We start from the raw sequence: 25,524 nt of genomic DNA, 5'->3' as shown, positions 1-25,524 counted from the left end.
CAGTGGAGACAGAGCCTGGGACTATGACAGTGGAGGCTGAGCCTGGGACTATGACAGTGGAGGCACAGCCTGAGGCCATGACAGTGGAGGCAGAGCCTGAGGCCATGACAGTGGAGACAGAGCCTGGGACCATGACAGTGGAGACAGAGCCTGGGACTATGACAGTGGAGGCAGAGCCTGGGACTATGACAGTGGAGGCAGAGCCTGGGACTATGACACTGGAGGCAGAGCCTGGGACTATGACACTGGAGGCAGAGCCTGGGACTATGACACTGGAGACACAACCTGGGACTGTAACAGTGGAGGCAGAGCCTGGGACTGTAACAGTGGAGGCAGAGCCTGGGACTATGACAGTGGAGGCAGAGCCTGGGACTGTAACAGTGGAGGTAGAGCCTGGGACCGTGACAGTGGAGACTGAAGTAGATTCTGGAGCTGAAGTAGAAGAGGCAGGTATTAGAAGAGCAGTAGAGATAAAGGCAGGAAAAGTAGCACCTGGAGATAAAGTAACAGAGGTGGGAATTAAAGCAGAAGAAGCTAAAAGTGAGTCTACAGGTGGGTTTACACTTGGCAATTATTGCTAGCAATAGTTGCCGGCAGTAATTGCTAGCAATTTTTCTAATCTACATTTGACAATGTACTGCTTGCGATATTGATAGCAATTTCATGGCAATTCAACATAGCGCTATCCAAGGTTGTGGCTGCAGTTGCATTGTGTATGGCTGTTTTTCTGTACAGTAATCACTATGATCCAGTACAGTATAATATGTCTAAGAAAAATCTGATCTACATTTAAACCAACCACTTAAATAAATTCAGAAGTAAGCACTAGTGTTAAACATGTAGCCAGTTAAATACAGCATTTTTTGTGTAGTCTTTATAATTCTGTTTGTCTATATATATATACAGTGCCTTGCAAAAGTATTCAGACCCCTGACCAATTCTCTCATATTACCGAATTACAAATGGAACATTGAAATTTCGTTCTGTTTGATATTTTATTTTTAAACACTGAAACTCAAAATCAATTATTGTAAGGTGACATTGGTTTTATGTTGGGAAATATTTTTAAGAAAAATAAAAAACTGAAATATCTTGCTTGCATAAGTATTCAACCCCTGTGCTGTGGAAGCTCACAGTTTGCACCGATGAAAGAAACTGCCCTAACGAGGACACAATTACCTTACCATTGGCCTCCACCTGTGAACCATTAAAGTTGCTGTCACATTTTCTGGATAAAAACTCCACTGTTGAAGGATCATTGGTAAGACTGTGAATCTGAAGAAAAATGAAAACCAAAGAGCATTCTACAAAAGTTAGAGGTAAAGTAATACAAATGCATAAATTCGGGAAAGGGTACAAAATAATATCCAAGTGTTTGGATATCCCAGTGAGCACAGTTGGAGCAGTAATTAGGAAGTGGAAGCTGCATCACACCACCCAGGCACTGCCAAAAAAAGGCCGTCCCTCAAAACTCAGCACTCAAACAAGAAGGAGACTTGTGAGAGAAGCCACAGAGAGGCCAACAATCACTTTGAAGGAGCTACAGAGTTCAGTGGCTGGGAGTGGAGTAATGGTGCACCAGTCAACCATATCAAGAACTCTGCATAACACTGGCCTGTATGGGAGGGTGGCAAGAAAGAAGCCGTTACTGAAAAAGTACCATCTGAAAGCATGTCTGGAGTTTGCCAGAAAGCATGAGAGTGACCCAGCTGCGATGTGGGAAAAGGTTTTGTGGTCAGATGAGACCAAGATAGAGCTTTTTCGCCAAAACTCAAAGCGCTATGTGTGGCGCAAACCTAACACTGCCCATGCCTCAAGACACAACATCCCTATAGTGAAGTATGGTGGTGGCAGCATTAAGCTGTGGGGATGCTTCTCATCAGCAGGGACTGGGCATCTTGTTACAACTGAAGGAAGAATGAATGGAGCAAAATACAGGAAAATACTGCAAGAGAATCTGCTTCAGTCCACTAAAAAAACTGAAGCTTGGGAGGAAATTCAACTTTCAGCAGGACAATGGTCCCAAGCACAAGGCCAAAGCAACATTGGAGTGGCTCAAGAACAAAAAGGTGAATGTCCTACAGTGGCCTAGTCAAAGTCCTGATCTCAATCCCATTGATAATCTGCGGCACTATTTGAAAATTGCGGTCCACAAGCGTGGTCCAACCAACCTGAACAGACAAGAAGAATGGGCCAAAATCACTCCGACACTGTGTGCAAAGCTGGTACATACTTATCCCAAAAGACTTACAGCTGTTATTGCATTGAACGGTGGCTCTACCAAATATTAATGTGTGGTGGTTGAATACTTATAGACAAGATATTTTTTATTTTTCTTAAAAATATTTCCCAACATGAAACCAATGTCACCTTACAATAATTGATTTTGAGTTTAAGTGTTTTAAAATAAAATATCAAACAGAACGAAATTTCAATGTACCATTTGTAATTCAGTAATATGAGAGAATTGGTCAGGGGTCTGAATACTTTTGCAAGGCACTGTGTGTATATATATATATATCATATATATATATATAGATACAACAGATATATATATTCTATATATATATATATATAGATATATATATATATATAGCAGCGTTTCCCTTATCATCGAGTACCGTACAGCGTCGTTTTGTCATGTTGTACACTTTTTTGGTATTTCCTGTTTGTTTGTCCCCTGTCAGTCGGTGGTTTAGGAAAAACGTCGTTACGATATATATATATATATATATATATATATATATATATATATATATATTAGTCAACATCACAATTACAAACCTAAAGTCATCCGCTAAAACAACTGTATTACTTTTACCTAAGTAGCCCAATACGTTGACAAGTGTTAACAAAACGTTATATACAACCAAAGCAAAAGAGGCAGAGTCTGAGGCTAATGTAAATGATGCAGAAGGTATTACCTCTGAGGTTAAAGTACAAGAGATAAAAACTAAAATAGAAAAATTCGAGTCTGCAGCTATAGCGGTAAAGGAAGAGCTGAAATCTGTAGAAGAGGCTGAAACTGATGTTAAAGTAGAAGAGGATGAAACTGATGCTCAAGTAGAAGGGGCTGAATGATGCTAAAGTAGAAGAGGCTGAAACCATGCTAAAGTAGAAGGGGCTGAAACTGATGCTAAAGTAGAAGAGGCTGAAACTGATGCTAAAGTAGAAGAGGCTGAAACCAGTGCTAAAGTAGAAGAGGCTGAAACTGATGCTAAAGTAGAAGAGGCTGAAACCGGTGCTAAAGCAGAAGATGCTAAAGTAGAAGAGGCTGAATGATGCTAAAGTAGAAGAGGCTGAATGCTAAAGTAGAAGAGGCAGATGCTAAAGTAGAAGAGGCTGAAACAGATGCTAAAGTAGAAGAGGCTGAAACTGAATGATGCTAAAGCAGAAGATGCTAAAGTAGAAGAGGCTGAATGATGCTAAAGTAGAAGAGGCTGAAACCAGTGCTAAAGCAGAAGATGCTAAAGTAGAAGAGGCTGAATGATGCTAAAGTAGAAGAGGCTGAAATGATGCTAAAGTAGAAGAGGCTGAAAGGCTGATGCTAAAGTAGAAGAGGCTGAAACTGATGCTAAAGTAGAAGAGGCTGAATGATGCTAAAGTAGAAGAGGCTGAAACTGATGCTAAAGTAGAAGAGACTGAAACTGATGCTAAAGTAGAAGAGGCTGAATGATGCTAAAGTAGAAGAGGCTGAATGATGCTAAAGTAGAAGAGGATGCTAAAGTAGAAGAGGCTGAAACTGATGCTAAAGTAGAAGAGGCTGAAACAGATGCTAAAGTAGAAGAGGCTGAAACAGATGCTAAAGTAGAAGAGGCTGAAACAGATGCTAAAGTAGAAGATGCTGATGCTAAAGTAGAAGAGGCTGAAATGATGCTAAAGTAGAAGAGGCTGAAACAGTGCTAAAGTAGAAGAGGCTGAAACCAGTGCTAAAGTAGAAGAGGCTGAAGATGCTAAAGTAGAAGAGGCTGAAATGATGCTAAAGTAGAAGAGGCTGAAACTGATGCTAAAGTAGAAGAGGCTGAAACTGATGCTAAAGTAGAAGAGGCTGAATGATGCTAAAGTAGAAGAGGCTGAAACCAGTGCTAAAGTAGAAGAGACTGAAACTGATGCTAAAGTAGAAGAGGCTGAATGATGCTAAAGTAGAAGAGACTGAAACTGATGCTAAAGTAGAAGAGGCTGAAAACTGATGCTAAAGTAGAAGAGGCTGAAATGATGCTAAAGTAGAAGAGGCTGAAACTGATGCTAAAGTAGAAGAGGCTGAAACCATGCTAAAGCTAAGAGCAGAAGATGCTAAAGTAGAAGAGGCTGAAATGCAGATGCTAAAGTAGAAGAGGCTGAAACCACCGGTGCTGAAAGGCAGAAGATGCTAAAGTAGAAGAGGCTGAAACCAGTGCTAAAGTAGAAGAGGCTGCTAAAAGAAGAGGCTGAAAAGTGCTAAAGATGCTAAAGTAGAAGAGGCTGAAACTGATGCTAAAGTAGAAGAGGCTGAAACCGGTGCTAAAGTAGAAGAGGCTGAAACTGATGCTAAAGTAGAAGAGGCTGAAACTGATGCTAAAGTAGAAGAGGATGATGCTAAAGTAGAAGAGGCTGAAACCAGATGCTAAAGTAGAAGAGGCTGAAACCAGTGCTAAAGCAGAAGATGCTAAAGTAGAAGAGGCTGAATGATGCTAAAGTAGAAGAGGCTGAAACCAGTGCTAAAGTAGAAGAGACTGAAACTGATGCTAAAGTAGAAGAGGCTGAAACTGATGCTAAAGTAGAAGAGGCTGAAACTGATGCTAAAGTAGAAGAGGCTGAAACCAGTGCTAAAAGCAGAAGATGCTAAAGTAGAAGAGGCTGAAACTGATGCTAAAGTAGAAGGGGCTGAAATGATGCTAAAGAAGAGGCTGAAACTGATGCTAAAGTAGAAGAGGCTGAAACCTGATGCTAAAGTAGAAGAGGCTGAAACCAGATGCTAAAGTAGAAGAGGCTGAAACCAGTGCTAAAGTAGAAGAGGCTGAAACCAGTGCTAAAGCAGAAGATGCTAAAGTAGAAGAGGCTGAAACTGATGCTAAAGTAGAAGAGGCTGAAACCAGTGCTAAAGTAGAAGAGGCTGAAACTGATGCTAAAGTAGAAGAGGCTGAAATGATGCTAAAGTAGAAGAGGCTGAAATGATGCTAAAGTAGAAGAGGCTGAAATGATGCTACCAAGTCAGAAGACGGCTGAAGTGGGATGCGTCAGAACCAGGAAAGGTAATGCAATACACAAAACACAGGACAGATGAATGAAATGAAATGATGATGGCGCTTGCTTGCGCCGGTTTATTGCAAAAATAAAAGGGTTGAACAAACAAATGAAAAAGGACACGGCACTGGTAGCCAAAATAAAAAGACACCAAAATAAAACACAAAAACGGACTAATACTTAACAAAAACGGTGAGCAGCTAGACACACTAACAAACAAGGTGAGTTTTAAATAAACAAGTATCGTGCTGGTCCCACCAGCACGTAATAGCAATTGAAATATCTAACTCTTTATCCTCCTCTCTCTCCCGTTCCCTACTCACCGAACACCCAACCCCGAGTATGTGACAACGTGCATCTATATATACTATTGTGCTGGGATTCAATTACCAATTAATTATTCACTTGAATCCCAGCACGTGAATTAATAAAGTGCAATTCCCCGTGCTCACATATTATTACATTTTACTTGCACGTGAAGTGCTGTGCAATCCTCGTGCCTAAATACACATATACATTTTAAACACTCGTGTTACACAGACCCGTTTATATCCCGTGTACCAATGTCTATACACCAACATTTAAACACACCACACGCAACACATAACAGATAATATACACAGGGGCGGGCACTTTGTTACACAGTGCTAAAGTAGAAGAGGCTGAAACCAGTGCTAAAGTAGAAGAGGCTGAATGATGCTAAAGTAGAAGGGGCTGAAACCGGTGCTAAAGTAGAAGAGGCTGAAACCAGTGCTAAAGTAGAAGAGGCTGAAATGATGCTAAAGTAGAAGAGGCTGAAACCGGTGCTAAAGTAGAAGAGGCTGAAACCAGTGCTAAAGTAGAAGAGGCTGCAATGATGCTAAAGTAGAAGAGGCTGAAACCGGTGCTAAAGTAGAAGAGGCAGTCTGAGGCTACAGGAGAAAAGGCTGAGGTTAAGGCAGAAGAGGCAGAGGCAAAAGCAGACCCAGAAATAGTCACTAAGGCTAACATAGTGACAGATCCGGAGGATAAGGCAGGGAAGACGTTTTAATCTGGGACTAAAGAAGGAACAACAGAGTATGTGGATAACACCAAAACTGCGCAGTCTAGAGTTGATGAAAATGCAAAATGATTTTCAGACCAAGCCTGAAATTATGGATTATGAAACATCTGTAGAAGAAATAAACACAACTCTGGAGTCTGACAATAACTTAAAAAGTAAAGAAAACAAGATGGACAGGTACACTCCAGAAGAGGAGTCGATGGCTCCTCTCCAAAGTAATATAAAACACTGAAATCTCCCACTACAGACACAAGGTAATAATTATGAATATTGTATAGGATGTTAGATGACTTGAAGTCCATTATTGCTTTAAAAATAATTAATAGTTATCATCTGTTAATTGTAATCATGTTATTTTTATATTCAAAGAAAATGAAAAATGTATGTAGGTGCTGAAATCAGACACGTGGCAGAAAAAAAAAGAAAACATTGATTGTTGACTCTTCTGTTTTAAATTTCGCGGTGCCTTTTTGTTTATTGATTTGTTTTTGTTCCACAGGTTGATTAACAAGATTTGTTTTCTGACTGAGACACAGAGGAAGATTTGGTGTTATCTTCAAGCACAATACTCATGGAATATGGATTATTATCGCTCAAACAACTTTGACTAGTTTTTAAACATGTAGCTGAAGCAAACTGATCAGACCAAACATTTCAATTTATAATAACTTACTTTCATTTATTTTCTGAAGCAAAAAGTGGCTATGAAATGTATACAGTAAAATGCTTTGGTCACATTTGATGTGAATCCAAATGATGTATTTCTGTCCTTGGAAACGTGTCTGTGATTATGAACACATTTATTACCTGACACCAAAATGTGTACCTCAGAAAAGTTGGATATTGTACATAGCTTCTATAAATATAAAACTTGCTATTTAATTTTTTTTTTATTATTATTATTATTTAACCTGTTTAATTTGTAGCCATTTTATACCATTCATGTTATTTCTTTGTTCCTTATCAAACCTGTTAAGACTGCATGGAATAGGATCCTTGAAACTTGACTCACACTGAACATTGCAAACTATTAATATGAATCAATCAATACGCCACTGTACCGATATGAAATATAACAACCTAGATTAATGGTCACATTTATCTTATTTGTGATTTTGCTGTGGGGGAAACCATTTTTTTGTTTGTTGTGACTTGATCAAGAGTGAAACCAAACGAGAAACTTGAATTAAAGATTTTTGCCCCTTTCTTCAAAATTGTAGTAAGGTTAAAGATTCCAGTATTTTTTTTTTTTTTTTTTTTTAATAAATATTTTGCACTAAATAGCACTTTTTACATGTAGTATTCAGAGACAAATACACTAAATTATGTGAACCTATGCCCTTAATCTATAGGCTCTACAACTTAATAAGAATAATGTATTTTTATATGTTTGAATTATTTAACTGAAGTCTGAAGTATAGCATCAAAAAAAATGTTATAGCAAAACAAGTAACACATGTGCATTTACTGTGCAATATTCTACCTTAGAAACTTTGAGGGTGGTTACCTGACTTTCTGAATGTAATTGAGGTTAACTATTCCCCTTTCCTTTGTTACAGTAACCAGTTTGCAAAAACAGTGTTTCTGTTAGATACCGTTAATGTATTTATTGATCAACCTTAAAACAGTAATATATGAATATGCATTTATTGTGTTTGCATTACTCATTTCTATATTTACTGGAGAAAAATATGTAATATTAATATATATCCGGCCATATATATATATATATATATATATATATATATATATATATATATATATATATATATATATATACACATACATATAAAATGAGATAAAGTTGCAAGTGTATTTTTCATGGTGTAGATGTTTAAAGCTATTTGAATCATAAGTGTTTTTAATTGCTTTGTTAAGAATGTAATTCTGAATACTTCAATATAAATGCGTGTTGCAGACATTTTGTGTCACTTTGTTTTGTTTCCAATGTGTTCACTTTGGTATCTGACACAAGCCCTTTCAAGCATAGGATAAGTACTGGAAACATTTGCATTCTACTAGTGGTATACTTTCATATTTGATGTCCTTTATTGTACTTTATTGTGGAGACCGTTTCATTTTTGATTACTCAGTTGTTCAGTAAAGGTACGATATGTTCATTAACATGTTGCTGCTGCTATTTTGGATGACTTTTATTAATAGTGGGACAACGTATAGGCCATAGGTATCCTGTTCACCTATACAACAATACACCTGTATGCACGCAGAGAATGTGGATAGATAGATAGATAGATAGATAGATAGATAGATAGATAGATAGATAGATAGATAGATTTCTCAAGCTTAAGTATTGTTTTTCTGTTTGTTTTTTTGAAGAAATTGAATGCAGTTTATTTTATCCCAATTACTAACCTTATGTGTAGTTCTCAGAATTGTTCACTTTTAATTTTTTTTATCAACCCTACAATGTAAAAATAATTGATGGCAGGATCAAGCATTGTGTATAAGTATTGCATTATTTCACAAGATATACAAAAACAAGCCACTGTCTTGATAGTTTTATTGACCATGCTATTCAGAATAAGCATCACGCTAAAAAGATCAATGAAAGCCTTCCGGCCTTTTACGAGGAAAGTCAGTTGCTGTCCTCAAAGCTACCATTACTGCTGCAGGAATGGAATCGCATGGTGCTCATGGGATCAGATACATACCCTGTTGAAAGAGGAGACAGTACAGACTTTAAGTACAGCATGCGCTGTTTACAAACATCTCATTGATTGCTTATTTTCAATCACAATATATTTTAAAATTTTTCAGGATATTGAAAAAGTTTACAAGCCACATTAAGCATAATGTAATGGACATTTATGATACATTAAAAGAACTAAAAACAAAATACAGCTGTAACCTGAGAATACAAGACACAGATAAAAATAGATAAACAGGTCTAAAATCTATAAATTGCTGCACAAGGAAACATATACAGTCCAGGAAGCAAAACAGTACACACCTGTAAAAACCCACAGCACAATCAAACATACATCTGACTCCTTATGTTTCTTAACAATAAAATATTTTATCCATATAATCACTAGCTTAAATGGCTGCTAATTGCTTAATGTTCTATAAACTGCCCATCGTTAAAAAGACACAAAGAGGATTACAGTTTATATGACAGCAAAACTTCAGCTGACCTGAAGCAAGAAGCAACAATCTCTATGTGGGGACTCAGTTTACTGGAAGCCTACACAAAGTGGCCCAAATGTGTGGCTCCAGAATTGTTTACCATTTCTGTCAATTGGTGGATACTGCATATTTTTCCTCAGTTCATCCAATGAGAGTCCTTGCGAAGATCGGCGCTCAGCGCTGAGAAAGAGAGAGATCAAATTCTTGAATAGAATAATTAGTAAAATAGGTAACAAATGTTAACACTGTGGTGAGCTTTTAATAGGAACGGGCCATCCTGTTTTATAGGCAAACTGTCTAATGATGAGGTTTGACTTGATCAGCTTGCATTGATAGTTTGTAGAAATGAACAATAACTGGGACATGAACAAGAAAAGCAAAGTCTCTAGTTCACAGGCGGCCTCTCTAACCAGGATTCCATTAGGGAAGGGGACTGAGGTCAATAATGCATGCACTGGATACCATCACAAGATGATATGTTACTCCTACCAAAGTTAAAGGTGGCTCACCAAACTTTTCACCAGATTTCAACTGCTAAAAAAAAAGATTAATTTGCATAAGTTTCCTTTTGTAAGTGCTGTTGTCATTAACTATTTAATTGAGCAAAGCAGTCCTGAATTGGCAGTAATGTGCCTGTCAATACATTTTATTAAAGTTTTGTTGCAAAGTGTTTGTACATTTTAGCCGTGTTTCCAAATAGGCAGCCTAGCCTGGTATTCTCAGGTAACATCTGTCACGGGCTAAGCACGCCCAGATCAAATCTAACCCTAGAAATATGACCTTCGTAAACTTAGACTCATTCTTTTCAGACTCAGTTTGCATTGATGCAGTGGGTGCTAGAGTTCAGTATGACACTGCCTCTGATAACAGGTCATGGTGGCAATGGCACAATGCTTATAGTGAACATTAGGACAACGGCATATTAAGTTAATGGATCCACAGTCATGCCATGGGAGGTAAGCTCAACACATTTATAGAGGTATATTTTTTCACTACACTGTAAAACCTTTGTACAATGTGTGTCTTTCCTTGGGTTTCCTTAGTTTCTCTAAAGGTACTTAATGTTGTGTTTACCTAGCAACACTACCAGCAGTTTAACCTTGGTATGTCACATTTCTGATCCATTACATAAGTGTGTTCGTTGTGATAATTAAAGTAACTTGGCAACTTGTCTGTTTACTGGGCTTTTCACATTGCTTTAAAAATATTCACACCAGCTAAATATAGTACAGTGCATACCACAAAAAAAACAAAACGATTTAGAGCTATGAAAAGTTACCTGATAATAATGATGGTCTTTTACATTTTTTTTGTTTGCTATCTGCTTAAACAAATACTATACCATTCAACGAAAGCCTTATCCACTAATTTGTAAGAATGAATGGTAATGGTGATTGTTTCTTTTCTTATTATTTAATGGTTAAATAGTATGATATTATAGGGACCCTCCAACAGGTATACTGAATGTAGCAGAAGCTCTCCTTTCAGTCATTTATTAGGCAAACCATCATATCTACACATACAGGCAGACAATCAAATGGGGCTTGGCATTAGGTTTTCTAAAGTTTTCTAAGGTAGTCTAATTAGTGGCTTTCTTGTTTTTAACCTGTAGCCAGCTCTAGTAATTGCTACTGGTCTTTGTTTAACTGGTATAGACAGCGAGCTATGTGGATGGTAGCTTGTGTTTCTGTTACTATGGACACCAAACCAAGTGGGTCTGCACCTCCAGTCACCTGTGAAAGATGCTGCCTCATATGTGAGAGAGACATCTCCAAGAATAGCATTTGCTAAACCACAGAAATACCAGAGCCCAATGTGTCTCCCACTTCTTGTTACCGTACACGTGGAAACTGTTACCATGCTAGACTGTTGCAGTCAGGGAACACAAATAAATAAACAGGGGAACAGTAACCAGGGATTTAATCAGTAGGGAGGTCATGCAGGTTTTATTACAGCTGCTTTTATTTATTTTCTGCCCTGTGTCACTGGGCAACACCTGTAAAACAGTTCAAAGGGAAATATGTGTGGAGTTATAACCACGGTGTTAAATAAGCAATACGCTCGGCTGGCGTAAACGTGTCTGTGACCTGTTCATATCAGGTCCTAGAATTGTGTTATAACTATATTTGCCACACGGCCAGGTTTTGCCTGAACTGCCCAGGAGTTCAACATTTGTATGTGCTCACATTCTAGAATAGGGGTGGCCAACCCTGGTCCTGGAGAGCCACAATCCTGCAAGCTTTCTGGATACCTTTAAATGGTCAATGGCTAATGACCTGGGCATTTTTTTTATTGTTGACCAATTAAGAAAATATATAATTTGTGGAACAAAAACCAGAGGACCCTGCGGCCCTCCAGGACCAGGGTTGGCCACCCCTGTTCTAGACAGATTGAGGTCCCTGGATTTGATATTGCTAGAGACCCTAAGCCCCTAAGGGTTTATAGCAGGTAGTCCTACCTTTGTGACCACACAGCGTAGGCCCTGGCATTAAGGGCGTACTCCAGTTCAAAGCGGGATCGCAGGGCAGCTACGTGGCTGCGGCCCGGCCCTCCGCGTGCCAGCAGGCAGTCTGATGAGGAGGAGGGAGACAGGGAACCGCTGCTGTTACTGGAGGCTGGAGACATCAGCTACATGAGGAGTAGCACAGCAAAACATCAGTATCACTGGAAATCCCATACCAACACTTCAACCTGTTGTTTCAAAATGTCATGGTTTTGAGTTAACTGGTCTTACTGTCTAAGCACTGGCTCCTTGTCTAAGCATGGGGAAGCCTTGAGTGACTGATCCTTGAAAGGAACCTGCCATGTCAATAGCAGTGTAAAATAATAACCTGAGTAAAGTATGCTTGCAGCCCCATTGAATAAAAAGATGAAATATCGAAAAAAATATATATCCTTACCTCGACATTGCAAAGACACTCTTCCAGTCTGGCAACCACTTCAGAAAACTCAGGCCTTTCCTGTTAGATGTAAATACCACAATTTACTCTTTTTATCTGCATTGTAGTAAACACTATACAGTGGAGAATGCAATCCTAATGACTGGACTTTTCTTTCAGGTCTGTAACAGTTAGCTAACTTGGTAAAAGATGCAGTATGCATCAAACTGCAGCGGTTCCAGTCACAGACTTCTTGGTCATCGTGGGAGAATGCACTTTGCGAAATGTTTTTATCTGGACACCGGTAAAAAATGAAAAGTAAGTTGACCTAATCTTAGTTCTCTATTGTCTTCAAAAAGAATGACCATTTTAACATGTCTTCATCCCATCAGGGTTAGAGATTGTGAAGTATTGGGGTCTTGGGGGAGAATTATTCCAATTTATAATGGGTCACTGCTCTTTTGGCAATGACTGTTTTTAAAGTCTCCAAAGCTGGGGACCACATTTTTACAACGTGAAGGAAGTGAGTTCAGACCTGGCATGAGCGCTCCCTAAAATCAACAAACCATTAAAAGTAAATAAAGAAAGTCAAAGCCTGAAGGTCCTTGAAACAAGCTGACTGCCATGCAGAGGAGCAGAGCGGAAATGAAATGCTGTTCATCACAACCTCAACCAAACACTGGCCCCTTTACAATGCACTCCCTAGACAGCATGCTGCTTATAAAGCATAAAGAAGGCTTGTCCAGGTAATCTCCAACTAAACCTGGACTGTATGATGAAAAATGTGTGGCCATTTATTTATGTATTGATTAACTTATTTATTTTCTTATTTATGTATCTATTTCAGTCTTCAACAGTAGCTTATAAATACTCACTGATAGATGTATAATACTGTACATACAGTACGCAATACTGTTTTTAAAGTTTTTTGTTTGCCACCAAAGCCACAGCATAGGCCCAGTTTACTAAGATTTTGCACACAAATGTCTTTATTTGCTCCATTATTTTTGTTGCATGCTTACAGTATATCTGAGGCCAGTTGTGTCTTTCTTCGACTTTGGATACATCATGCCATTGAAATGTACTTTTGTTCCTCTTGCTCGGCAGCATAATTTCACCTACAGTGTGGGTGGCTTACCTCTGGGCAGACATTCCAGCCTCTCATTAAGAGTGAAGAGATGGGCTTGGGGATGGAGTAGCCGATCGGAGGTCTGATATGATGGTAGGCCATGTCTGCTGCAGCTGCCGCTACAAAAGAAAGATCAGGCCTGGTCAACTTGCAAGAAGACACTGCAGACTCGACACAGCGCACCTACCGTGTACCGAGACAAAGGAAATCCCTATCTAGTGACGAAGATCATTATAAACAAGGCCTGTTGTTTGGGGAGCCCAGATCCTTTTGAGAAACATGTTTTAGGCAAGGATAGGGCCACAGTAAATTACTGCACTGTGCATTATCATTGAGAAAGTGATCAACTGTTACCACATAACCTGTTTGCAAATGTGTTGTCTACAGGGTAATTAAGTAACTATGAATCTCTAGTGCACTGGCTGTTGGTCCATATACAAGGCAACAACAAATATTAAATCTGAAGTGGAAATCCCCTCTTTGAATATGCAGTCTAGCCCACTTTCGAGGTGAATGTAAAGTGGATATTACTGGACTGTACTTCAACCAGGTGCAGTGATGACCCTTTTACCGTGGGGTGTATGCCAGGCACTACAGTCTACAACTTCTCTTACCTGGCTTAAGGTGGGCAAATGGGATTTCTCCTGTTAAGAGCTCCCAGAGACAGAGGGCGAAGCTGAACATGTCAGCCTTGACTGTGTAGCGGGTGCACTGTGTGAACACCTCCGGGGCCATCCAGCGCAGGTTCTGCACATCCAGCACAATGGTAATGACAATTACAAATACTATTTTTGATAAGCAATGTTCTCACCTCTTTAGACATCATTATTATTTTTCTGTGGTCTGAATCTATTTAAATGCATTTTCTCCTTCTGTTGGTATTCAACAAAGTGTAAATCTCCCTTTTATAAATAAATCCCCTTTTTCACTGTGCACCAAATACAATGTGTGTAAATAAGGGAATCATAATGGAATTACACACAGTACATACTGGTCATTAACCTTCTTTAACTGTTCAGTGCCACTCTGCTTGCACACTACCTTGTACCACATACTGTGAGATCCATTTTAAAAAAGCATGCAGGAAACTGAAACAAACCCCTGGCTGTTTGGTCATATTGTCCACGTCCATAGACAAAAGGAATCTGGATTCTACAGAAAAAACAGCAGCCAATTGTTAAAAGTACAATACAATGACAGATACAATAACTTTAAAGGATTTTATAATTCATTACAGTAATTCAGAGATCGTAACAGAAGATAATACCTCCAAAATCAGCAACCACAGCATGGCCGTCTTCATAAAGCAGGATATTATGGCTGTTAATAAAAACAGTCTGGGTATAATTACAGTAATCTGGTTGTGAATAAAAAGCCCCAAGAAAAAACATTTGATATTTGATTTATATTTGGTGCAGAGAATTGTTGCCAAGTAGCATCGACCAAGCCTGACACTGTCCACTCTCTTACAGTCAGTTCACTATGTCACATTAATGGCCTGAAAAAGTAGTGGGATGGAACACACACACACACACACACACACATATATATAATATAGATGATAATATATATCTATTATATATATATATATATATATATAATATATATAATTTTCAAGATACAACTTGCCTACGTTTAAATAAATAAATAAACAAACAAACAAACAAACGATGTGCAGAGGAAGCCAAGTGCTACAGATAAAGTCTTTCTTGTCTTGGCTACCGGTACTCTAAGTAAAGACTAAACTCATTATTCTCTAAACACTCTCATAATACACTGTGCAGTACCACAAGGTTTTGGCACTATCAAGATCCCCCTATTTCACGTTGGCTGTGCTGAGTATTATGCACCAGTCTGCCGTGCAAACCCACTTTACTGAGAGATTTGGAGATTCACAAGCGACTGGCACACTCTTTTGCTTGAATGGACTTGTACCTAAAGGTAGGGAACAAAAATCTGACTTGCACAGTTTGTCTTTCATCGTTACATTTAATTTGGTCTTATATCCAGTTTCATGAAAATTCTGTAGCATCAGCTGGTTACACAGAGCCTGACTATCACTTATCTAGGACTATCTTTCCTGAGGTAACATTAGGTAGTTCAAGATTAAGTGCTAAAGTTGCTAGTAGTAAGAAAATCATCCAAATTCTTTTATTAATCAAAAGCCATGAAATCACTGATAAAAACAGGTACTGAATGCTGTAACACTTGGTATTTACCTTATAAACAGTATGAAGATTATTTTTATTTTATTTGAGAACCTGTTGTGCAAACAGATTTCTGCTTATGTAGCACTATAGCTTGTTTACAACCCTATACACTATACCCTATTAAAATGTGTTATTTTCTCAAGTGAGTTTCATAATAGGAATTAAAAGACTCCTCTGAGATTTTTGTGTATTTTTCCATACCCCATTTGCAGCATGATTTGAAAACACACAAGTTGTAAAATAAAAATAGATTTGTTATTAAGGTTCCTACTGTGAGAGTTTATGCTTCAATCCACTCTACCAGCCAAATAATATATTATGTAGCTATTGTTGTTCATTCAAGTACAAGTAAATGAATACACGTCTAACATGTTTTTAGTTATATAGTGTTGTTTTCATTGTTGCAGTTCTTGCCTCTCAATATCACAAGCCTGTTTACTTGTGGAAATACTATCACAAGCATTGAGGCAAATGTGTTTGCAGACAGAAGCTTCACATCCTTACAGAAACTCACTATCAGAAGGACAGGCATCCAAGACTTTCCTGACCATGTGTTCTCCTCTTTACACAACCTGACTGAAGTGCACCTCGTCTCCAACCCAATCACCACTATCAAACAGCACTGGCTTTCCAACACGACCGCCCTTCACCAGCTGGTGATCTGCAGACCCAGATCCGCACCACAGAATCAATCACTTTCCCACCTTTAGAAAGTATGAGGAGACTGAACCTGAGTGGGAATCAGATTCAAACTATTGGAAGAGGAAGCTTCAAGAATCTCCAGGGACTTGAAGAACTTTTTAGTAACCAGCGAATGAGTCTCAGTGCGGATGGAATTGATGGCTTAGAGCTTAAACTACTTGATGTGTCCCGTAACCCTTGGACCTGTGAATGTGAGCTGACAGACTTCATCCAATGGCTGAGAACGTTCACGTCGGAGAATGGAAATAAGACACTGTCCAACTCTTTGCTCACAGCGTGTGCCAAGCCAATGAACATAGCCGGACTAGCCCTTTGGAATTTAAGTGGTATGTGTATCACAAGCACTCTTTCAAATGCTTATTATGTCATCACAAGACATGCCACCACTGCAGACAGTCAAGGAACCCTAGCTGGGATCAATTTTCCTCTTTTTTGGTAAGGCTTGTTTGTTAATTACAGCATGCAATTTTTTTATATAAATAAAAAATAGATAGACAAATGAAGCAGCATATTATTTTGTAAATGGCAAACTGAGTATGTATTGTTTATCCCTAACCCTAGTTAAAGAAAACCTGTTTCACAACATTACCTCTGCTCTAAATGATAAAGGTGGTGAATTAGATGACGCCCGTCCAGTTGAACCGGATCAAAATGAAATCAGACGACAACTTTTAGGACTGAAAAACTTACCTCTGCAGAAGAAAAGACAGGTGAAGGTGATGGGAATGGGATTTCTGATGACAGTGCTTTATCACTGCAAGATTGTGATGGGAGCCCTGCCATGGCACTGTCCACTAGTGGTGTCAATTTACTAACTCATGAGAAGACAGAGACACATGCTGTTGGAACTGAATCTGATAGCAAAGGAGAGCCGGGTGCATGCTACCAAGCAGGCACAGAACCAGGCTTGCTTGTCCAACAAATGAATGCTTCAGATATTAATTCGGCAGCAGCAGATAACATGGCCATGATAAATGGGTGCGGTTTCAGAGGACAAAGACAAGAATACCTGTTAAATAAAGAAGAGCTGGGATTATATAACTGCAGTCCTTCAGAAAAGCAATCCGTCAGGAATATGGACAGTTGTGAAAAAATGATTAATTGCTTTACATCAGGCGCTGAAGTAACTGACTCCCACACTTACAGTTTTGAAAGCCTTTGTTTCCCAGAGACTCCCCAACAATGTAAAGAGGACACTGGCCCAAAGTGCGTCAGGACTACCGTTCAAAATAAAATCAGGAAAAAAAGAGCTCTAAGTGAGGATCCTCTCAGTCTAATTAATAATAAAGTAGGAACCCAAATTTCCTATGTTCCCAGCAGCATGAAACTGAGTTTTCCTGTTGAAAACCAGACAGACAAATCGAACAGATCATTTTTTCTGAAGAGAAGAACCCCTAGCCTTCCACCTGCGCAGTTCTCCACTGGCAAAGCCAGGAGGAAGACAGTCGCCTTTAGTTCTGTTTCTGACTTGGGTAGCTATAAAAAGGACTGCAGTGCCCTTGCTCCACGTGATGAAGACTTGCTGAATGACAGCCACCAAATGACTTAACAAGTCCTTTTGCAGTTCACCGGTAAAATATGAAATTGACAGCAACATAAAACTCTAAAAACTCCCTTACCTGTTAAGATCTCGGTGAATGATAGGTTGTGTTAGGTTGTGAAGATATTCCATGCCTTTTGCCACATCTGTTGCAATAATAAGTTTGGACTGAAGATCAATAATCCTGCAGGTTTAATGTGATAAGCATTATCAATTACAGATTCTTAAAAATGTACAAATTCATAGCATACCAAACATATTGCAAATAGAATAGAAATTACTGAATCTCATTTAAATATGTATAAAAAAGCTGAGATTGGTAAATATGTTAGGTCACTGTCTTAGAGTCAGTGTGTGTGTTGAGAGTGTAGGATCCATCATGTGTATCACAAATATTTTGGATTTCCATGCTGTTCATATGAATTTGTCTTCTGGGCTTTGGGCATCAAATTTGCAACAATGGTGTTCCTGCACATAGTAATTCACTTGACTCATATTTGATGGGTAGCACAATGCTGTGAGTAATTGTCTCAAAATAGGTTAGTTTATCCACAGTAAAGAATTTACTAGCATCACACCACTGTATATGGAACAGCATGTGTGGGTGTTCTGCTTTCTCTCTCTGAATGTCACCCACACTACAAAATATATTTCAGTATTAGTAAGAAAAACACTCAAAAACAAATATTATCTTGCCCCAGTGAATTATGATATGATTTCCTAATTTGACTGGATATTTTGACAAAACAATGCGTTGGAATTCCAATCAAGTCACTGGGACAAGACAAAGTATCATGAGGATATTTTTCTGGAGCACAGAAAATCAACGGGTTCCATTTCCACTGTCAATGAAGAGTAAAAAATGAAATTACCTCTTCTGCTCGTGCAGCAAGGAGAACAGGGATCCTCCAGAGACATACTGAGTAACTATAGCAAACTGACTGGGGTCCTCTAAACAAGCTCCAACAAACTGGATTACACAGGGGTGGTTGAGCCGACAGAGAATGGAGACCTCACGGCAAAACATGTCCACGTCAGACTTGGAGCAATAGGTATTTGCTCGATACCTGATGCAGAGAGAAGGCCAGTGTTTCAGAATCTAAATGCTACCTATAAGCTATTTGTGTATTCTCACATTAGAAGCTACATTGCTCATAGTCAATCAACTATAGCCAATATGAAAAAATAATATATATATATATATATATGATATAATATATATATAATATATCCTGATAGATATATATATTGCATGCAGATATATATTGCATGCAGTATGCTTACCGTTTTATTGCTACAACTTTGTTCCTGTATCGTCCTTTGTACACTTTTCCAAATGAACCTAAATAAATATATTGATTTGCATTTAAAGTTACCTTTTTCTATACCATTGTAAGAAACTGAACTGTCAAAAAAAGTCTGACAAGCTGTATATGTACCTGATCCTATCATTTCATTGAATTCAAGTTCTGACAGCTGGAGGTGGTACTGAGATGGGAGGCTGGCACGGAGCAGAAGGACATCAGCTTTTTCTACAGAGAAAAATGAATACAGATTGGTAATGGTACAGTAACCACAGACCAAGTGACCCTGTGTTGCATGAACAAATTCACCTTTTTTCTTATAAATGTACCTTTAGTCATGCTCTTGATCTTTCCCAGAGGGGAAGGGACAGAGACGTAAGATCCGTCTGCAAAATCAGAATAATCCAGATGACACACTATCAGAACCCCTACATAGCAGTGTATTACAGGTAAAGCCTATGAGGACAGACTAGTCTGTGAATGAGTGAATCACCCTTCTGGGGTACATTGTGAATATGCAGAGTGACCCTGGCACTAACCTCCACCAGGCTGTGAATACTCGTTGCACGGAGATTCATCCTGAGGCCTTGTGTAGTGTTTAAGCAGTGTGACAATTGCATCATGACCTACAACACCAAACCAGCAATGATTAGTGGTATAATTAGTGATGCTCTTTTGCTAAGATAGATTTAGAAATCTGTGTACACAGTCAGGAACAATACAGTTTTATTTCCGCTGTTCCTCACACACTAAACAAAAGCTTTTTAAAAAAACATGTACTGCTGTTCACCCCACAGACTGTCACTTTATAAGTATCTCAGTCCACCTACATAGGCAGACAAGACAGACTCACTGAACTCAGACAAATGATAGTGATCTATGAGAGTACAGATATACTCAGACCAACCACAAAAAGGGAAAAGCTTTTCCAAATTATACCTTTCTCGTACGCCCACATCAAGCACGTCTGCTCGTCTTTTTCACCACTAGATCGGCTAGGGTCACAGGCGACCAGATTCATATCGGCTCCATTGTCTAACAAGAACTGGACAAGGCGAATGTGGCCGTGAAAACAGGCACTATGTAGCCCTGAAACAAGAAGAAGAAGAAGAAGAAGAAGAAGAAGAAGAGTTCTGAAATGTTACCTTCTAAATTATATCCCTTAAAAAAGGTGAATAAAAAAGGTGAATATATTTTGGACTGCAGGTCTGGATTTTTTTTCTTACCAGTGTGTCCATCTCTTCCTTGGTGATTAATACTCATTGCATTCTGGCTGAGCAGAAACTTCACCATTTCAATGCTTTTTCCATAGGTGCAAGCACTGCATGAAACAAAGTATAATTTGATTGATTCAGGACTCAACTTTCCACCCCAATACTGTATACCAGTATTATACAGGTTCCCCTTAGTACATTTACAATAAAGCTGCACAACCACCTCTAAAAGGCAACATCAATACCGCTTGTTAAATAAACTGAATCAAAATAAACCTGGTGAAAAATGGTCAAAAACAATTCCCTTTGTCCAGGTTTGTTGCAGAGCCACAAAAAAAAAAAAAAAAAAAAAAAAAAACTCCCATATATTCTTTCTGTTTCATCAGAATTACGGAAAGGGACACTGATATTTACCTTGACTGTCTCAAATTACAGTATATTAGATATGCAGGTATGTACTCCACCTGTGAAATGCTGTTTCACTGAAGATATTCTCCTTAGTCAGGCTCTCCACCCCAGACAACTGAACAATCTCCTTCACCACACCAAACTTCCCATTGTAACAAGCCCTGAAGGAAACAGAATTTTAAAGGCATGCCTGATAGGGTTGTACAACCACTAATAATGGGCGCTATTCACCTACAGTAAGACCTCCTTATATCACAATGTATTTATACACTTGGCAATATGTCTTGAGGCTTATTGGCCTACCCAAGCTATGTTCTGTATTTAGCTCTCGAGACTGATCCACCAGTGCAATACAGATAATTTCTTAGTGTAACACTCATCAGTAGCCTACAGTACTCACAAGTGTAATGGTGTATCCCCATAGATGTTAACAGAGTGAGGCTGGACCTTATAGTTGCCTTGCAGCAAGAAGCGGACAACTTCATGATGGCCAAACCGAGAGCAGAAGTGGAGCGGAACGTGGTCTTCGTTATCCTGGGCATTAGCTAAAGAAAAGGGTGTGTTACATTCTGTTCATATTTTTTTTTTTTTTTTCACAAAACCCCCATAGATATGATATCATATTACAAATAATATCTTGTTTTTCAAATGTTTTTTTTTTTTTTTCAGCTGTCAGAAGCCATTTACTGCAAGTACCGTAGGAGGAAGAAAAACATTGTTTATTTAATTCATTGCCTCAATGCCATCTTTTTTTGGCTCCAGTGCTCCCCCTGCTGTTTTCTGAAACAGGCATGCTGCTACTTACTGTAACGGAAAGGCAAATAATTAACAAACAGGTAAAAATTGAACACACACAATAGCATCCTTTTGTTTAATACATTTATATAATATTCCAGTAATATGAGAAGTCGTGTGTCTCACCGTCAGTCTTACTGCCCTCTTCCATTAGCAGTTTGACGATATTCAGATACCCTTTAGCTGCTGCCAGGTGAAGGGGTCTGTCTCCAACCTCCCCACTCACATTCACATCAGCACCAAACTTCAACAGCAGCCTGGCGACCTACACAAACAAGGGCATGTTCGTTCAGTAACTCAAAAGGAAAGTGCCATTAAAATAAAGTAATAAAAATGATTACAAGAGACAGTCTAAACTATACACATATAGTTTATTGTAAATGACAATTAGGTTATCCAAAAACATGCAATATGCCAGAGGAATATAAGCAAAAGTACCTCACAGCACCAAAACCTTAAACAATATTTAATATCTAATCAAGTGGTTCACAATAGTATGACAGCAACACAAACTGTTTGCTTTACTGCATTTACACTGTAACCAGATAGCAAGGTTCTCAAAAAAAAACATGTTCATAGGTTACCTGTTCGTGGCCATAGTAGGCTGAAATATGTAAAGATGTAAAAAATACAGCATCTTGGACATTAACATACGCTCCATGTTGGAGAAGAATGTCAACAGCCTAAAAAAGAAAAAGACATTCAAGACAGATGCCCTGCTAGTAAGGTGGAGCAATGGCTGCACCTAAGCAGTGCCCTTTTAAAACACTAAGCCTCCCTATTTATTATTATTATTATTATTTGTTTATTTAGCAGGGCCTTTATCCAAGGCGACTTACAGAGACTAGGGTGTGTGAATATGCATCGAAAGACAGAGCACAAGGACGTTAAGTGACTTGCTCAAGGTCACACAGTGAGTCAGCGAGCCTGGGCCTTATCTTTAAGCAACGGACCACACAGCCTCCTATAGACCCGAGATCCTACATGGTGTCCTTTTTGTCTGAGATGCTTTGGCTTCTCCACTTTTGGGGGTGGTGTCCCATCCTCCCTACCATGGAGGCACAAGATCCAGCCTCACCATTATTATTATTATTATTATTATTATTATTATTATTATTATTATTATTATTATTATTATATATGTCAAGGAGGCTCAATATACATGTAAAAAAAATAATTGTACATATTTTACAACCATCACACAACTGCAATGCAATGAAATACAATCGGCATGTCATACTGACGTTGTTCGTGTGAAGACAAACACTTTTGAATACATTTTTGCGTCTCAATGCAGGTCCCACCTCATAGTGACCTGCCACGGTGGCGATGTGAAGAGCAGTCAGAGCTCCATACCCAACCTGCTGAATATCGGCTCCACCGTGTAGCAAGGCTGTTACCAGTTCTGCATTGGCCTGAAAAACAACCACACAGCTCACTCACAGGCAAAGTGCACGTTAATAAAATGGGTGTGCAATCAGGGGATGAGACCTCAAACAGTGAAAGCTCATAGCTTTAGTTCTAGCCCATGATTACACAGAATTAGGGGGCAGGTTCAACTTGATAACAAAAGGAAGCTTATTTATAAGTAAAGCAAGAGATCCAGGCCATGGAGTTCTATTGCTCCACAAAGGGTAACCCAAATGCTTCAACTAACCTTGTATGCTGCCAAATGGAGGGCAGTAAATCCATTTCTTGTCAGTCTTGATGGGCGCAACCCTTTTAGCATCAGGGTCCGGATGTGAGCCTTGTTACCTGAATCGTATAGAGTATTGTGAAGGTAACAAAATTACTGACGTTCTTGTTCTTTATTTAAACAATTATTACATGTTCTGAAAATAAATCCTAAAGTGCAACTCTGTTAGTCCTCTTGGTATTAACAGTTGATTGTGGATCTTTGAGTTACAGGTGTTTAAATATGGTTTTAGTTTCTGGTGTTGGCTCTGATGGTTAAGCTAGAACAGCTTTTCCATTCCCACAATCACAAAACCTCCAGCACAGCAGGTTAATGTAAAGCACTGGTAAGCAATTTCACATTTTACCCATTCTTTACCCAAGTCTGTGGACCTTACAGTAATACTCACCTCCGCATATGCAGCAGAGATGAAGCAAGGACAACCCACTTTCTGTACGATAATTTAGGTTAACTTTATTGAAGGCCTCATCTGAACTATATAAAGAAGCATGAACAATTTTAGAACTGTGATATTGTAAATAAACTGGATATTTGAAGAGACACAAAAAAATAGAAAAATAATAAAGCTGTGTTTTAATTAATTAATTGATTAATTAAGTTTGATATTCATGAAAGTTTTCTAGACAAGTGTTGGCTACAATCAAGAATCATTTTGTAAATGACAAACTGCTTTTTTCAATTTTCAAAAAAAAGATTACAATTGAGAAAGAGACATAAAAACGCACAAAAACAATATAGTCTCACTGGCAGAGTAAGAACAGTTATAATTAATGAATTTAAAATAGAAAAGGAGAAAATGCACATTCCAGCCAATGATATCATCACAATAAGACCCTACCATACCGAGAATTGTTGGCCAGTTTGGCAAATCATTTCTGCCCAACTATAATCCTTTTTTTGTCCAGTAGTATAATAACTAAATAATATACTGTATTCTAAAATAATTTATAGAAACAGCATACTGTATAAATTAACTTAGCTACTTGATATCCTACCTGAAGACATGCCTCAAATCCAGCAACTCGTTTTCTTTGATATGCAGATCATCCTCCAGCCTCTCTAGTATCACAGAATAGGATTCGCTAACTTTCTTCTTCCATTCATCTAGTGCAAGAGTAGGTATCATTTTCAGTGCCAACGATTCAATAAAAGAAAATTAACATACCCCCCCCCACCCCACCCCTCCAAAAAGGCTACATATTTACATTGAAATTCAACTAAAGAGTTAAAAATAGAAATATAAGGCAAAAACATACTACAACTGGGGGAGGGTCTATCCATATTAGGATAATGCTGTCAACAGTGCTATCACATTCATTTTCTAAAGTAAAAAGGGAAAGTTTCTGTCTCAGCCAAAAAGTTATCTGATGAACTGAAAAGGAAAATATTATCTATCATTTTTATTCATTGTAATACAAACTGTCTGTTACAATGACAGGACATTTCTTACTGTTACATACTCTTCTGAAAACAAATCACAGTGTAATTTAACAGACTTTATAAATAGAAGCAATACCTTGTTACTTCAGTTTTTAATCTTTTGCAGAAAAGCCTGATGACAATTGCCAAAAACTTTGTATTAGCAAGAAACAAATTTCATTACCTGTACAAGTCTGAGTTGGCCTGGATTTGTAGTTCCCCATTTATTCTCTTGCCTGAATACTGTGGTTTTACTTTAAAAAAAGGGCAAGGACTTTAAAGTAAAAGTAATATGATTCCTTACTCAAGCACAGTGGCAGTCCTGCTGATAAACTTCGGATCATGGCCACTAGCTAAAAATAACCTGTCTTCACATGGAATGTCAGACAACAATGACAGTGAATCAGGCAATGTTGCCTGCTGTCACAACAGAGAAACGACAGGAATGTGGGATGGTAATGGATCCTCCAGTTTACTGTTCCCATTGTAAAAACCACAAACCTGCTCAATTCTCATATAGTAAAAACAAGGTAACCTTACATAAAGGTTTCATAGAAGTGTCTAAATTGAAATCTACAGTTTAACAATCTATTTTTGTTTTGTGATGCATGTAATTTGATGATTGGTTAAAAGTAGCACTCTTGCCCTATTGGACAGTGCCAGGGTTGCCAGTATCAGAATATGGAGTTGTTTACTGGTTCAACAATTACACTGAGTGGTACTTGTTTTGTGTCTTCTTCTGTTATAATAGCCCCAGGTCCCAGTGTCAGCAGGAAGTCACCATATACCTCTATTTTAAAGGCATGGCAGCTGATT

General features: G+C 38.5%; 1 protein-coding gene across 2 annotated transcripts; it reads right to left on the bottom strand.

The window, feature by feature from the left end:
• Positions 1-8,750: 8,750 nt before the first annotated feature.
• Positions 8,751-25,136, bottom strand: tnni3k (TNNI3 interacting kinase). 2 transcript variants are annotated; one of them, XM_041278225.1, is made up of 25 exons: positions 24,893-25,120; positions 24,285-24,393; positions 23,678-23,763; positions 23,251-23,348; positions 22,898-23,008; positions 22,178-22,276; positions 21,720-21,858; positions 21,199-21,343; positions 20,855-20,959; positions 20,403-20,497; positions 20,116-20,265; positions 19,716-19,802; positions 19,506-19,562; positions 19,312-19,404; positions 19,157-19,214; positions 18,745-18,939; positions 17,952-18,056; positions 14,688-14,740; positions 14,520-14,572; positions 14,035-14,167; positions 13,430-13,539; positions 12,313-12,372; positions 11,871-12,040; positions 9,513-9,592; positions 8,751-8,938 (listed from the first exon to the last, which is right to left on the bottom strand). In XM_041278225.1, the coding sequence occupies exons 1-25, from the start codon at positions 24,930-24,932 to the stop codon at positions 8,862-8,864; spliced, it is 2,508 nt and encodes an 835-aa protein (XP_041134159.1). In that variant the 5' UTR covers positions 24,933-25,120; the 3' UTR covers positions 8,751-8,861. The 2 variants fall into 2 exon arrangements, 1 of the variants encoding a protein (XP_041134159.1); XR_005951939.1 differs by lacking the exon at positions 8,751-8,938 and having other exon boundaries at positions 11,871-11,982; positions 24,893-25,136.
• Positions 25,137-25,524: the final 388 nt, after the last annotated feature.

Source organism: Polyodon spathula, chromosome 18 (assembly GCF_017654505.1).
Source record: "Polyodon spathula isolate WHYD16114869_AA chromosome 18, ASM1765450v1, whole genome shotgun sequence".
NCBI lineage: Eukaryota > Metazoa > Chordata > Actinopteri > Acipenseriformes > Polyodontidae > Polyodon > Polyodon spathula.
Note: the sequence above shows the minus strand (reverse complement) of the source record. Positions and strands in the feature narration are given on the sequence as shown.

Excerpts from the sequence above, each read along its gene's own strand:
- tnni3k (XM_041278225.1), bottom strand. The coding sequence starts at position 24,932 with ATGGGGAACTACAAATCCAGGCCAACTCAGACTTGTACAG. Across the intron at positions 23,009-23,250 it reads TCCATTTGGCAGCATACAAG|GCCAATGCAGAACTGGTAAC; the intron begins GTTAGTTGAAGC and ends GTTGTTTTTCAG. Across the intron at positions 19,563-19,715 it reads GTATTCACAGCCTGGTGGAG|ACGGATCTTACGTCTCTGTC; the intron begins GTTAGTGCCAGG and ends CTGATTTTGCAG.